Genomic DNA, 16,855 nt, shown 5'->3' on the forward strand with positions numbered 1-16,855 from the left:
CTGAGAAGCATTTGCACCTCAGGTAACAGGAAGGGAAATACTGGGGGTATAGATTGTTCTCACACTCACTTTCTACTACTTCTGGAATCAGATGTATGATCAAGTACTTTTTAAACAAATCCCTTTGCATTGGGCTAACTTTTTGCAAAAGCTGGAACCCGAGTTGAACTTCTGACATGTTTTCTCCTTGTCCCTACTCCCAACACCCCTTGAAGATTTTTGCCAAGAGCAAAGGCGAATGTTCAGATGTAGAGAAAAATAATCAATGTTGTTCTGACTTCAGTCAGCCCTGAAGTGTATTCTCAGATTTCTGCTGCACAAAATGGTTTTGATGAAACATCCAGCCTGTAAGATTCTAACCAGATATTCTTCTGGATCATTTGCCCACAATGAAAACTCTCAGAGAATAAGCAGCAGGAGAGAGAGATAGATTACAAACACATTCCAAAATAATCACAACAATGCATTTTCCCTTCTGCTAAACTGACAGAGGCCCTGGGCCAAACTCCAAAGAGGAATCAAGTACAACTCATGTTTTTCCTGGCCCTTTCACCTACACAAGTTGCTTTACTTTCACAGTATCCTGGACTCCCCTTACATTCCAACATGTTGTTGACAACTTGCCCATTCTATCCCTTGTGAATTTACACACATTGCAGACCATATCTTAAACAGTCAAAACACAGAATTATAAAAGGGAAGCAAGAAAGAGCAGAAACCAGCACGTCAGCCCTGAGCACTCCACATACTCATTTTCCATACAGAGATCTGGAAAATTTCCTTCGCACACTGGACTGTAGCCACCATCCTTGCTTGCGTGGGCCACGCATCGCTACACACCTTCCTGACCAGGCACAAACAACAGATGGTTTTAGAAGAGATGCATGTTGAAACACTCAAGTTGGGAATAGCCAAACACTGGCTAGAAAACCATGGCCATTGTGTGCAGCACCAGCCCTGCTCCCTCTGCACTCTGAGCCAGCACAAGCAGCAAAGGCTCTGCACCTCTGAGTGTCAGAGAGAGCACAGAGCAATCATGACATTTAGATTTGTAAGATTAAGGTCACTTTATGTAATACTTCTAAAGGGAAATCCTTTAGAATTTAGAATCCTTTGGTACCTCCCCATCTTGTTTACAACTTCCTTACCCTGAGAACTATAATTCACATGAAGAAAAATAAAACCAAGGAAAATAGTACCTTATGCTCCAGCTGTTCTTTGAAAAGCTTGTAAGTCATTACACTTTAACTGAAATTCATTGAAGTCATTAAATCCATTTTTCCCCAAAGCCAGCTCTCTCCCTGCACACCCCCTACTGTTTGAAACGGCAAAGAGGGACAGTGATAGGACCTATTTATGCCTGAAGGTGAGTCTATACTATCTGATTTTTAATTCCAGCTGTCACCCCAAGACACCAGTCCATCCATAAGTCAGGTACACCAGACTGGTCCCTCAAACCACATGTTCCCAGCAGCCTGACCACTGTGGCAGTGTCAAATTCCTTTTCTCCACTCACAAAGGCACCTTATGCTAACTTTAGAGCACCACTTTCCAAGATCAATGATAATTGACTGATTAAGTATGCCTAATGCTGCCAGAATGTGAGCTGATTGTGTAATGGTGCTAATTAGTAACTGCCAGAGCTTATTCCAATTATTAACCTTTATGAATGTCATTTTTGAAGATAACAGTTTGCAACACAGCCTACTGCAGCATTTGTAATGTTTTTTGTCACACAGGATGAGAAGGAGCACAGTGACCAATGAAGCTAAGAGAAAACACAAGAAAGGAGCCCTAAGAACAAAGGACTGCCTTTGCATTCCACAAGTGATACAGGGACTTTAACAACAGAAAACTGGAACATCAGTGCTAAGGAATTCAAGAACCCACTTTTCCACAAGACCTGAGCTCCTCAAAAATTCCACTGCCAAGCATGCCTCAAAAGCTTCCTAGCAGTGCAAGTATCAAACCAGTTCCAGATTTACCATGGGGACATGGCAAGGTGCCATGCCCAGTGATGCTCTGGAACCAGACAGACACAAGAAGAACAAGTTTGCTATTGCATACCGAGGAAAAGCACCATTCCCATGTCTGCAGTTACAACTCTGATTCTTCTGATGTTATGCAAGAGAACATTTCATGACAAACCACATCATGTACCCTGCCTGCATCAGATTTAGCTAGACAACTGAGTTAGACCACAGCCTACTTAACTTCACCCTCATCTGTCCCCTGAACAAACCACAGGCACTGTAACTATTTAAAATGAACACCTCCAAAAGGAAATATGGGCTTCTTATAAATCTCCCACCACTATAGCAGGGCCATGTTCTCGTGCCCATCACTGTTAAAGAGCCACCAACAATGAACACATACAAACTTTTCAGGTGGTGTGACTAAAATCCCTCAGCCCCTATAATTAGGTAGTGTTGGTGCAGATAACTCTTCAGTCCTCAGAGAGGCAAATGGTCCACTACAGTCCCCCCTACCATGTACTCTACCAGAAAAGAAACCCCAAAGCAAACAAATCCTTTGTTCCCCATGCCTTGTACAAAATAAAAAACGCACACGTGGGGGTACAAAGCTAAATGTGCTGTGGTAACTCTGTATTCCTCATAAACATCCCTTTTATCTTTATTGGTTACACATAATAGAACCAATGGCATTTTAATCTTCCAGGGGACATTTACTCTCTACTTCGCTAGAGGCACACTGAATGATGTACCATGGTCCACTGCTTACTCTGTAGCTTAACTACTCCATGGCAATATAACATTATATCTGAAACCTTACATTTGAGCAGATGATCTTACTGCCTTGGTTTTCCTCAGTCACTTACAGCTGCAAGTAATCCAAAGAAAGGACAAGGTCTCCCACACAGTGGCTTTACAGAGACTTGCGTCTGGAGCATCTCAAGGTCAAGCTTTTCTGCGATCCCTGAAGTAATAACACAAGACCCAGAGAGGGATCATACTTTCTGAGTTCTCAAGGGAACTCATACACCCCTTTGTGTTGACGGACATTGTGTGATTCTCCTGTTTCCACATCAAGACCTGAGGCATATTACCTGTGTGTGAACTACTCTTTTCCAAGCTGTTCCTGACTTCTGCTCTGAACCTGCTGCTTACTCGTCCCCCTCCAGGACCAATAGTCAGCCACCAGGCTTCCTTCTGAAAGCAAGTGACCCCTACAATTTCTAGCATTTCAGAGAAAGAGATGCAAGAGGACCAATGTGCATTTCTCTTTCCATGGGGCTGATTACTCCTTGTGAGCTCAGACTCCCACAAGGCCAGAAGCCAGCTCCCAGGGATGGGTTGCTCTTTCTTCCTGCGTATTTCTCCTGGAGAGGCTTTGGAACTTCCAAGACTTTTTGTACAAAACAGCGCCCTGGAGTCCTGGAAGTAGTTACAGATAGCTGGAGATTGTTACATTTTAAATGCACCAGAACTCACCCAGGTCAGCTCACAGTGCATCTCTCAACCTCTGGACAAACTACCTGAGGGTAAAGCGTGGCAGTAACAACTGTATTAAAAGGCTAAACATCTTCCTGTTACCATCCTCCTCACAGATACCCTGAGCTAGACTACAAGATCCAGAAAATAACACATAACAGTCCTGTTACAGATGCCAAAGGATATTTTTGGATTTATCATGGGATAATATCCCTCAACCTTTCCAATACAGCACCACATCTGCATTCCTGACTAGACCTGCAGGATGCTGAATGCCCAGCTCCTGCAGACAGCCTGCTGCTAGGTTCAGGCATCTGGACAGCGAGCTTCAGGGAAAACCAGATGTAAGTGACTACTAATATTTATGGAGTCAATTTTCTAAAGTAATTGGCCTTCAAAGACCCAGAAACAAGGCCTAGCAATCTGGTTACAGAAAGGCCTCACTAGACTTTTACAGTTCTTATTCAGAAGTAGAAATCCTACATGTAAAAATGCACTAGCTTCCCATGATCTAGAAGTTTACAGGAGCTTTCATTTTCACTTGGTCAGGCATATACTGTAAAAGAACTGGCTGACAGATTTTACAGATGAAGCACATGTGGTACGTAAATAAATCAAAGGCTGCCTTCCAGACAGGGGGAACGTAGCCCTTTGTAAATATTATTCAGAGAAGTGATCACTTCATATGGGCACTTTTAACTTCATTAGAAGCCTAATGAATTTACCATGGACATAATGAGAGAGAGAGACCAGACTGAAAGAAAGATGGAAGGATTTTTGCACATTTTTAAACAGCTTTTCTCCATCCTTCAGATTATTTATAGCCATTATAAAATGGCAGTGCATTTGGGGGAAAAAAAACAAAAGCAAAAACACTACAACATAATAAAACATCAATATAAACAGACACAACCCATGTTAAAGTACTAAAGTACTAAATTCTACAAGCCACTGTACAAAGCATCCAAGATTTATGGCTTGGTCTGAAGCCTAATTGCAAAGAACAGAAAAGTCAAGGGAGGAAGGAGATAGGAAGAGAAAGTAAAAGAAAAGCTTGGTCAAAGAGAAACAAATCTTGTAAGGCAATGCAAAGCCCAGTTTTAGTGTGGGCATTGCATCCTGCAGCAAGCATTAGGTGGCACCAACACAGAAACTGTTCTGTACAAGAACCTCCTTACACAGGCCTGACTGCCTGGAAAGTGCCTGGCAGTATCTATCTCTGTCTGCCTGATCAGAGGCCAGGGAACTTTCTGAACTGCAGGTGAAGTCTTTGCATGTACTACAGTCCTTGACAGATTTTGGATCTGATTCTAGGAACTCATCTAAACTTCACACGGGTAAAAACAGGCTCCAGCAAGGAGATGCAAAGATTAACTACATATTGTCCTATGAACCAAATTCTTCTACTTGCTCTGAACCTTTAGCCAATGCTTCATTATCCTTCTTGGACCCAAAGAATTGCTGAGGTTGGAAGGAGTCTTTGGAGCTGATCTGATCCAACCTTCTGCTCAAGCAGGGCCACATAGAAGACATTTGCCCAGGATCAGTCCGAATAACTTTTGAGTATTTCCAAGGATGGACACACCACAGCCTCCTTGAACAACCTCAGTCAGTGTTCAGTCACACAGTAAAAAATGTTTTCCATCATATTCAGAGGGAACATCCTGAGTTTCAGTTTGTGCCCATGCATTGTCTCTTGTCCTGTCACTGGGCAGACACTTAAAAGACCATGGCTCCATTTTCTTTGCCCCCTGCTTTGAGGAATTTGTGCGCATTGATGCGATCCACCAGTCCCACTCCAGCCTTCCCTTCTCCAGCTAAAGAGCTCTTTCAGCCTTTCTTCATATGAGAGATGTTCCACCCACTCGCTTTAGCGAGACCCTGTCCATACCCCATAACATTGTAAGATTTTTAACGTACTCTTCTCTGGGCACCTCTTTTCCCGATCCTAGTAGATGAGATCTAGTATGGAAGCTCTTATGTAATTTATTAAGAAGGTTTTATTTTTCACTTACCTATTTGCATATTTATAAGGGAATTTAACGTGTGGTTTTCATTACTACTGGCACAGATTCCCATTGAATGCATCCGCTACTAATCTGTGCCAACGAAACTCCTCTGCACAGAAAAGAGTGATCAGAAAAAGACATTAGCAAGGTCAAAACAAATTCATCTTTAAGTGTGGCTTCCTGCAAAAAGTTTTGCAGTCGACATCCAAATCTCATTAGAATGTAAGATTAGATAACTCAACCAAAGGAGCAGCTCTTTAATGAGAGCAGTGGAATTGCTTCTCCAAATGACAAAAGAAGAGATGGAGTAGCCAATTCCTGTTAACAGGTGCGGCTCTGCTGATGCAGCAACAGTCACAACACCCACAGGATCTGCAACAGCAGGTTCTTGGCTACAAACTCCCTCCTGAGCACTGCCTTGCTGCTTCTAAACAAGTAGGCAAAGCACTACAAACACACTCTACCTGCCAACCCTGACAAGATGACTTCATAGGGACAGTGAGGCTTCAAAAGCACATTTGCTCTCGACAAAGCTTCCTCTGACCTTCTCCACCAAACCCCAGAACTAAATACCTGGGAACATGACCAGAGCTCAAAATTCACTGCTGATGAGATAGGATGTCTCCTTTCTTGGGGATTCGGAATCAAAGGAATTCACCAACAAGGACAGAAAAACTATAATAAATACAGCATGTATTAGCTGAGAACACAGGGACAAGCATATTTTTCCAGCCTCCTAGAACAGTTTACTTTTTTCCACAACAAATTTCATTAGTTCACACTAAGATCCTCATGTTTACAAATCTACACCAGAAATATCTTTTGGCATTAAATTCCCTAAATTTCCCATTTTATCATCTAGTTTTCTGGAACGGAATGACCAGAGATCTGAGCAGGTTTAAGTTTCCATTGACCCAGCTGAGTGCCTAAAAGGAGTGGCTCAAAAATTAAATTATGCCAAAGATATTTTTTTGGTTGGTTTGTTTTGGTTTGGGGTTGGTTCTTTGGGTTTGTTTTTTTTTTTTTTCAAACTACAATTTCAAAGAGCACTTCTAGGCCAATAAAACACCTTTATTTACACAATGTGGTAGCATCCAAGAGACACCAACTGACGGAGAGCCCACCTGTGATGCAGAAGACTCAAATCCCTTGTTTGAATAAGACAGCCATAGTAGAACCACCAAATTACAAATATTTGTATTACCTGTTAATCTGCCACAGAATATTCTGGGGAAAGTATATGAAAGATAAAAGCATGATTTCTTCTCCAAGTCTCTCATCTAGTTCTCTGGACTCAGAGATCTCCAAATCCCAAAACCACTTATACACTGTGAAATATCAAATCTCCAGCACAATCCCAGCTATTCTATTGGAATATTTAAAGCATGAGTAGCTCATTGCTGACAAACAGGTAACAAAAAAGACATGTTTCTGCAACTCTGATCCAAAAAGCTGTAGACTTGTCTGTTCCTTCAATGTTATAAAATAATTCATGTAAGCCGTAGGCTACTGCCAGACTATCACGTTATTCAGCCACCAGTAGAAATATCCTCCATTAATTCACTGAATCCCCTTTTGAAATCCCTTTATGCTTTTATTATTTCTACCTCCCAACATCCTGTAGCAATGAGTTACACAATGTAATTACTTGAGGAATAAAAAAGCACTTCCCTTTATATTTATTCAGAGCAACGGCTTGAACTTGGATCTTCCACACGTAAGATTAGAGTGAGTCTCTCCATGGAGAGATTCTCAGTCTCTCCTGTTGCAGCTCTTTTGCAGAATATAAATAATTCAAGAGGGATGGCTGGGGCTCTTACCTGAATCGTGGAAAATTAAAACAAAATGCAGCATGTTTTTTTCTCTCTCCGTTTTGTTTGGAATTCCACTTTGGTCCTGAGAACATTCCCTCCAAAAGTTAGGAATTTGATAAATTGCCTTTTCTTCTTGCTTCCCTGTATCCAGCCAGAAAACAAGGTGTATCCAAAAGTTCCCAGGTCTACTTATTATATATGATCCCAGGAGCATCCCAACAGCCCAGTCATCTATGAGATCAACACATACGTACAAACACACAACCTCTCTAGACCTGTTCAACGAGCACATTCCTCACCTGAACAGATCTGCAGCTTCCACTGTCAGTGACCAGCCCAGTCCTCCAACAGACACACGATAGAACATGAACAACTTCAGCAAAGCAGTCGCACTTTCAAGCTGCAAAAGCTGTGTGAATGGGGCACAGAGTGGGGATGTGTAGCACAGGTTGGACAGGAGTTACCTGCACACGAAAATGTGAACACCTGTGCGCCCACCATGCAACACCAAAATGAGGTTCTGGGGCAGAATGCAGCCAAAGCCAGGATTTACCTCTGTCTTCAGAGATTCACAGATATAAATAAAGCATGGGCATTTTTTTTTAAATTAGCAGATTACCTAAAACACCATTACAATCTGCAGTTCTGTTTTTATTAATTCTCTCCAATTCAGTAGGAATTCCACCACAACGTAGGGATGAGCAGATGCAGGGGGAAGCATATTAATAAATCATAAGTGTCATTAAAATTTGTAAACTAATATCTTCTGGGAAGTCTTGGCAATTAGTCTCAGGGCAAACAAAAAATTAATAAATCCAAAAGGCCCCCTGTCTGATGACATCCCTGCCCTCACAAAAAGGTCATTGATGAAGCAATTAAGAGACAACAAATGGACTAGTCAGCAAGTTGGTTCACAAAAGACAAATGAGCTCCATAAAACAAGAGGAATAAAACACCCTAATAAGCAAAGGTGGGACTTCAATCCACACACCACCCCGAGACACGTACAAAGGCTTTTAGACTCCTTTGCTGGGCTAATACTTTTCACATGATTTTGGTCTCCACCATCTCTGAGGCAACATTAATGTGATTAAAGCAAGGAACCACCATAAAGCAAAGGTGTGAACATTACTATTGCCTTTTTGGAAAATCCTGTGGGATATAACAGGGCTAGGGAAACATCAGGAAGGAGACAAATGAAACTTCTCTACAGAAGTTAGCCTTATACTTAAAGAATAAAGTATTAAAAAATGAAGTCTTATCTTTATTACCATTACTGATTTTGCCTAATCCTAAAGCATAGCCCTGAATTTAAGATAAGCCTATTAATTTTTATTATTGGTTCCCAAAACAGACATGTAAAACTGTTTTAACTCACACTATCCCTTTGTTGCAATGACAGCATCTCCTTCTAGTCTGAACTGCAAAGAATGTATGTTCTGGACACTACCTGGAACTCTGGCACATTTGAGGAGAGCTAAACCTATGGCTCATTCTGTTCAACTCCTTGAATACATTTTTTTTTTTTTTTTTTAAATTACCATGAATCTTCCCATTCAGCTCCACACAGCCCAAGCAGTTCTGAATAATCCCTTCAGTATATTTCCTGACACCCACAATGAAATATTTGTTTAGCTCACATTATTTAACAAAGGGCCACCATCTTCATTTGGCAGCAGCTAGCTCAGGAGTGGGCCAACATGCAGCTACTGTGCACGTCCCAAAGAGTTCCAGTGTGGCTCCTAGGCCATCTATGGCATCTTTGACTGACAGCCAGGCTGAACTGAACCAGGGTAAATGGGACCACCCACTGTGGGGAAATGACTAATCATCAAGAGTACCAGAAGCTAAGAACTGCATTACTCTGGGAATGTTGCTGAAGGTGTGCACTGACTGCAACTCAGGGTGCTGGGAGCCTCGAGGAACAACTCTCATCTCACACTGTGGTCATCTGCTGTGGTTCCCCATTCCCTTGGTTCTTCAGCAAACACAGTCTGCACCTAACAGCTCTCAACCACAAAGATTTTCATAGGTGGCTCCCATAGCCTCAAAAAGCTAGCCAGAATTAAGCTAAGCTATTTATGCATTCTAACAAACAGCAACAGTAGAGATGCCAAACTTTTGGTTACCGTGGTTTTCAAATCCGAGATCAGGGTGCTTGCACACACAGCTGGCTCCTTCCCTCCATGCCCTGATGGCTGACTGCAGATACAAGAAACCCTTCTCCTCATCAGCACAGTATTTCTGCACTTTGCAGCATTATTAAAAAGTGCCAAAGAAGATGCAGTAATGGGAAGCATTACTACTTTGAAAATCAGCTCCATTAATTTTACGCCTGAATACAATCATCCAGAAAATAGCACATATCGAAGATGCATGTCATCAGCACAAAAGTGGAAAATTATAAATGTAATCAAATTTGACAATACTGAGAGATGAGATGTCAGCTGCTGGTCATGGAGACTGCATTTCAATACAGCAAGCTCCAGAAAACTACAGTGCCCCAGTGGAGCCAAACCAGTACCAAGCAAGAGGTCGTGGCACAAACCAGAATTTGCCATTCACAATGCAGTCTAAACTATGTATTGGCACTGGGATAGAAACACTCTTAAGAAAGCTCTGGCTGTGCCATGACCTATTTCAGGTTTGGCTTGTTCCACAGAGGATGATATGGAAATTTGAGTCAGGCTTTTTGAATCTCCAGACCCCTGACTTCTTTACACACCAGTCTTAGAGGCTGCTACATTTGGAGCAAGCAGACTGAGCCCCAGTTCCCAAAGGGCACTTCACACCACATTCACCCTTTCCCACCCAGAGCAGCCCTCCCTGAAGCCAGCTCTGTGTGCCACACACAAAGCTAGGGCACAGAAATCAGCATGAGCTGGGAAATTATTGCAAAGACAAAAAATGCTAGAGATACACTGACATATGCTGAGGGTCTTTGGGGACTGTGGGAGGCTTAAGAGGCAAGTCCACGGGAGGAAACAACGTAAAGCCCTCTGGTAATTCAAACAGAACTGAATGAAAGAGCAATGCACGACATAAGGCAGCTTGCAAGCAAGCTGAGGGGTTTTTACTCCTCTCTGCTCCAAACTAGGGTTGCAGCTGCTGCATTTTGCAGCTGTCTCTATTAAAAAGCTGAAAGGCTTTTTTTCTAACTCAACAAAAAGACTAAGACAACAGACTAACCTCTTTAGGCACTGCAGCCGCAAGAGTAAAAAAATGCTTGGGGATTTTTGACTGCTGCCATGGAGACACAATTTCTTGGTTAATAAACAAAACAAGAAGGAATATATATATATATATATATATATATATATAAACTCCTTCATCAGAGTTTTAGCCTCTTAAACAGAAAGAGTTAGTCACAATTTTGGGTTAATGCATGGGCCAGCATTATGTACAATCAGATAATTTAGCTGGGACCACAGCCAGAGGAGAGGAACTCCAGGGGACCCATCTGAGGGGGGTAAAACGGTAGCAGGGACTCAGAGCTGACACATGCAAGTGCTTGCACTTTGGAAGAAAATCTAAACTGCTCCCCACTGCCCAATTAGTTGATGTGTTGCAGTCACGGCTGTGGCATTGATCATAAACAGCACCTTGCTCGCTTGTGCTTCTCCTGTCTTCTGGATCGCCCTGTTGTCTCTCTGACTTCACAGAGATTGAGAGCTCCCTCAAGATTGAGAGGGGAAGCTGTCTTTTTAGGTACTTCAATCCAAATAAATAAAATAAATGAATGCATTCCTGAGTACTAAAAAAAGGCAACAATGGCAAACGTTCATTCCAGTTATCTTAGCAGAAAGAAACTGCTCAATAGGCACTGGTTGAAACAGTTGAAAACATTTCAAATATTACAATATCAATTTTAAATATTTATCCAGAATGTCATGTTCCCACAACTTTATCTCAATACTGTGCATCTTAAACAATTCCTGTGAAGCAGCCTGGCACTACTCCTTAGAGAGAGAGTTAATATTTCATGACAGATCACTCCTGTATGCTTACAGTTCGTCATGGACAATGAAGTTTGATGCAGGGATCCTGGCCCACAGAGAGTTTGGGAATTAGAGGTGCTCCAACAGCAGTTCAAATCAAAACAATATAAGTTTACAGATTTAGAGGGAAAATTCTTTTCCTTTTGTTGATGGAGAAGAGGTATTAGTGGGGTGAAAAAAAAATTCTACAGATGTGGGAACCTAGAATGCCGAGAATATTTCTCTGCATTCTAGGTTCCCACATACAGAAAGTATATGTCCATCCCTTAATCCATTTTTTATTTAAAGCAGGCTGGATTCTTAACTACACAATTAGGTAATTTGCTAGGAAATGAGAACTGATGAAGGGTTTGCATGTCTAAAAGCTTAAATAATTTTTACAGTTCTATTTCTTGACCCATGAAAAAGACCTCTCTCCAGAAATTCATAAATGACTCATACCATCACAAGTATAGTAAAGTAACAATAAAGTAGCTTCCTTTCATAGGAGGAAAATTATCACCTCCACCCAACTCAGTGGGAAAAACAAAAATCTAAACCACAACTGACAGGTATCTCCTGTGATGGAGAAGAGATGTGGCATTCACAAGGAAGAGAGTGTGTGTGGGTGGTTTTTTTTTCCTTGAAGCTGGCTGCTTCAAGGCTGGCTGCTTCAGTAGCAATAGAGACCTTTTCTGTGATTGTTTGAGCCCCAGAAGCAGGAATTTGGATATTAGAGCAATGCCTGTGTTCCTGCATTCAAATGCTGACTAGCATTTCCCCTGTCTTAAGCTCATATCAGCCTGATATAGGAGCAGCTTCTCCTGTATCTTGTAACTTCTAATTCTCCTCTCTTCCTCTGTTGCTCTCACTCCCTTTTTTAATTACATTCAGGATGTTTTCTTATTGATTTACTTGTTTTTGTATTTAGATGCAGGGATTAGAAGTTCTTTTCATATGGCAATTCAGTTCTCCATTAAACGAAGCCTCTCATGCTAAAATCCAGGGGGAACTGAGGAGATTTTGATGCATGAAGCAGGTGGAGGCAAGATGGTATTTGGAGATTGCACTGCACTCTGCTTTATCTCAGCATCCTCTGCCGTGTGATTCATTGCTCTCAGCCACAAAAGCCACTCTCCTCTCTTGTGCAAGCAACTGTATTTGCCGAGTGGTCAGGATAGATATCATACAGCACCTCTGCTCAGATGGGCAGGACTCCTGGCTAGCAGAAAGGATTAGTTGTATTTCCAGAACACAGGAAAAAACCCAAAGACCTTGGAAATGTACAGATCATCTTCTGATACTTACTTGAACTTGCATTCAGTTTGTGACCCATCTGAGGGCCCAAAGAATCTACAAAAATTAACTAAGAAAAGCAAACCTATTGCCAGGAGGCTTACATTCCTTCTGCAAAGAGAAATCCTCCTTTTAAAAGTTTCAGGGTCTCAAAAATGAAAAGAAAATATTGAAAAGCACCAATTTAAATAATGCAAAGATTTAGGGGGCTGCAAGTGCAAACAGAACAGAAATCCCAAGAAAAGGAGTATCTCTCTGGCTTATTTCTTACACTAAGTATCTATTTGCATTTCTTCAATGTCCTTTGCAGAGAAACTAAAAAATGCTCTCTAGGACTCCACACTCCCCTGCCAAGTACAACATGGCTTCTTCCTGAGTTGTCCAAGCAGAAAGTAAGGTTTAAAGCCCAAGAGCTCTACCTACTAGCTCTTACCCTGAGCTTTCCTCATAGACCTAGGAAAAGAACATGGGAGATTCTATTCTAACTTCTCAATCTCTTTGAGTCTCCAGGCCCCTCACTGGCCCCTGTTTCACTGGAGACCAAAAGTGTTCCAGAACATGCTGAAACACTCCCACAAAGCAGTGTGTTTTCCCAGCTGACCAAGTGTTGGATGCTTTCAAATGTACTGATGATGAATTACATTTCCATCACTTTGGGAAACTTCCAAAAGGGGTGCTGCTATTACCTTTCTGCAGAGCCCAGGTGATGCTGCAAGCTCAGGATTAAGACAAGGTTTGCCTGTTTGTTACATTATTTATGCAGAGCAGATTGTTTAGCAATTATGTTTAAAGTACAATCACAGTGCCATTTGTACTTGCTATGTAAAGAGGCAAAAGTTTTTTAAGGCATTAATACCTTGAAAAGTACCAGGGTAAGTGGAAATGACTGTTCTCTCTTCTTAGCTGCATGGTTATTTATACTTTTGCAGATTACCATGGTGCAGTGCAATTAGGCTTCTTAAGTACTGTTCAAATTGAGAAGTTTCAAGAGCTTTACTGAATAATTAACCCTTAAATACATTTACAGGAATAAAGCTGCAGCAAATGGCCAAAGCCTTCTCCAAACAGGGGCTTTTAAATTACTTCTGAAGAAAGAAGAATGAGAGACCATCTGCCAGGGAGGGCTCACACCCAAGGACTGGCTACAATGCACTGACTATTCCACCAACTGCACTATGAGCAGGTTTCACAACAGCTGTAATACACCAGGTGAATCTGAAACAAGGCACTTGGTCTCACCAGCCCCTGTCTGCTTTTTCATTCTTTTTTTTTTTTTTTTTTTTAATATGTCCTTAGGGTAAAAAACACCTCATAACAATTCTGTTAAAGACATACCCTTTCCATGCCACAGGCAGGATGAAACCATTTGGTGATTTCAAACATCAAAGAACTGACCTTGGTGTTTATAGGGGTGAGTTTGGGGGCTGAGGGGATTTTAAGTTATTTCTTTGTTTTAAATGCAGACACACACTTCCAAACACACGCTCTGTCCAGAAGCATGTTTCCCCAGGCCAGGACAGTCCATCTCCTGCGGCAGACTAGGAATATGGCAGCTATACAACACCATCCATGTACATCCACAGTGGAGAAGGCACCAGCACCTCACTGTGGCATCTCTAGTCCTTCAGCAGCTACTCTCCTTACAGCTCAACAGAGACTCACCACCAAGATGACCATCTCAGCTCGGGTGAGGAACAAGGCTAAGATCAGCTAAGATTATATCAGCACTGTGTTTTCTACCTTCTCAGACACAGTGTGTACCCATCTGTAGAGCCTGTTCTCATTGCCAGCCTCACAGCAGAGAGAGGAAGGAAGCGACTTGTCTAAGGACACTTAAAGGTGAGAATGAAACCAAGCTCCTCTGTGTGCCAGGGAAGTGCCATTACGTGATGCAACCCTCCTGTTTGCAGACCCCACTTCATTAAAAGAATGTGTCCCAATCATGTATCCCTTTTCCAAAAAGCAACTCCAGTTGTCTCGGAGTCTCTCCCAGCTTCTCCTCTGATGAACCCAGATACTCCCCCGCGCCCACACCCCAGGTCAGCCCCCAGTTTTACAAGAGACACAGTGCAACCCTCCATGCCCGTTGCTGTGATTTCCACAATCCACGTACCTCCACAGTGAGCTCTCCGTAACACTCCCCAAGTTGAAGTCGTAGAGCTTTGTCAGAATGAGAATCACCTAGAGAGGGGAAAGGGAGGGAGGGAGGAAGACAGAAAGGGAAAAAGGAGAAAGAAAAGGTTGCTGTTAGATTTTGTAATGATACACAAGGCATCTGAAACCACCCAAACGAGAGCTGAGCATTTATCCATTAAAGTTGCAGTATTATAGGATAAAGTAGGTTTAAAAAATAAAATGGGAAATCAGTATCTTAGCGCATTGTATAACCAGTAACACTTATTTTAATCCCAACATGTTTTGCATTTGAAATAAAACATGCCACCAGGAATTAATCAGACTCTGTGAGCTGACCTCTCTGGAACTACAATTATTCAAAGTCAGGAATGGAATCAAATGCAGCCTTGTTAATTCAATAGCTCAATCTAAAATTACAGTCAACTTCTTTTGTCTCTCAACATGCTATCACTAATTATGGAGTCTCCATGGAAAGAACTGGCAAGTTTGTTTATGTAGATCCCCATCCAGCAAAACAGTCCATCTTGCCTAGAATCAGCTTTGTTTTCTCCATCTGCTGTCACTGACTCCAAAGCATGGGAATTCCTACATGCCATCACCTTCCTGCAGTGGTAAGAGGGACATGGAGCATGGCATTCTGCTTTTGCACTGAGCAAGACAAAACTTCACCTGTATCTTTAGTGCTCAGGGAGAATCAGAGGCTCCAGGACTCACTGACTTTCTGAAGAGAACACTCCCGAGTCATGCCCCTGCAAACTGAGGCTGGGGGAGAAGGGAGTTAAGTAGTACACAGGGGACCACAGAGGAATGTAACTTCCCTCTGAGGTACCTGGTGCTCTAACCTCAGATTTCACAGGTAAATGTAATCCTCCTAGTTACAAGCTACACTGCCCAATGCTCTTCTCTCCAGAAAGGCAGTTACACATTCTGATAGCTTGGGAGCCTCTGTGCTCTCTGTGTTGGGATGGGAACTTGTGCAGAAAGAACAGAGGTTTCTCAATGGAAGGTAAAGCATTTGAGCATCTGCTCCTTGCCTTTTTAGCATAACTAATGTCATACATTTCATTCCCTTGGATTCTACAGGACCAGCCTGAAGGAAGAGCTCCAGGGCATCTCTTCATTATTGTTTTGCATCATTTTAACATTTCAGCATCATTTCCTCCTTGCAGGATTCAAGCACAGGCCAGTTTCCCTCACATCTGCTCCAGCTGTGAGAGAGAGCATCTAGGGCAATGAGCCCCACTGCCTGGGTGGGGTTTGTTAACAGTTACTTCACAGTTTGCCTAAAAGGTGGGTCCAAGTGAGAGACGTGGCTCAAATGGCTGAGTTCATTAATGTTTTCCTATGCAACAAGGATCTTTGCTAATACAAAAGCCAGGCCTCCCTCCCTCTTCCTCCTCCCACAGCAGTGGGATCAGCCATACCTTTCATTGGGCTTTCCCAGCTGAAAGGCTGATGGGTGCAGAGTTTAAAGCTTTGCAGAAAAATGCCAAAGGATTAATCAATAACACAGCTGCTGCAGCACTCGTTTACTGTCAGCATACTACCAGGAAAAAACCTGTTCAAACTGTAAGGGACCTTGGTATGTGACTATGCAGTCAGTGCCCAACTTAATGACTTTAGAATAGACGCTCCAAGCATTCCTCCCTCTACTGGATTCACTTTCACCATCCCCTGTTGCATTTTTCCCTTTATTTCCCCACGCAGAGACCTTTAGGAAGAAGATAATAGCCAAGCTGCTTCCAGCAGGGTGTGAAAAGAAACCTGCCCGGCAGATTTGAGTCAGCATATGCAAGTCCATGTCAGCTGAAACCACTGCTATGCTATGGGGAAATAAAGCTAACATTCTTTTTATCACAGCTTAAACCCTGCACACACCTTTCCATACAAAAGGGGAAGAGCCAGCTGCAAGCTGCAGCAACCAAGGTTTGTATGGTTTGTGTGCCTCCTCACCTTACATCCAGCAGGGCAGCCTTCTCCCAGCTAAAACCCGATGAGAATGACATTTTTAGGATGTTCCTTATATTCCCACAGGCACTCAGACAGCACTCCTCTCAAGAGTCTCTAGGAAGCCATGGACTACAGCACAAGCCCTGCCTGAAATTACATGCCTCGTATTGCTCGCAACTATGGTGAGGTTTCACAAAGTCAAGTTTTCAAGTTTCAGAGTC

At 42.4% G+C, this 16,855-nt stretch overlaps 1 protein-coding gene across 1 annotated transcript in view; it reads right to left on the minus strand.

The window, feature by feature from the left end:
* LOC121673524 (VPS10 domain-containing receptor SorCS1-like) overlaps positions 1 to 16,855 on the minus strand; it is a 148,717-nt gene that overhangs the window by 45,955 nt on the left and 85,907 nt on the right. Inside the window, exon 2 of the mRNA XM_042046883.1 lies at positions 14,662 to 14,729. Within this exon, the coding sequence (XP_041902817.1) occupies positions 14,662 to 14,729 (68 nt within the window). The remainder of the gene's footprint in view (positions 1 to 14,661; positions 14,730 to 16,855) is intronic.

This window comes from Corvus kubaryi, unplaced genomic scaffold (genome assembly GCF_017639235.1).
Source record: "Corvus kubaryi isolate FWS band 111438036 unplaced genomic scaffold, C.kubaryi_AGA036_p1.0 65477, whole genome shotgun sequence".
Lineage (NCBI taxonomy): Eukaryota > Metazoa > Chordata > Aves > Passeriformes > Corvidae > Corvus > Corvus kubaryi.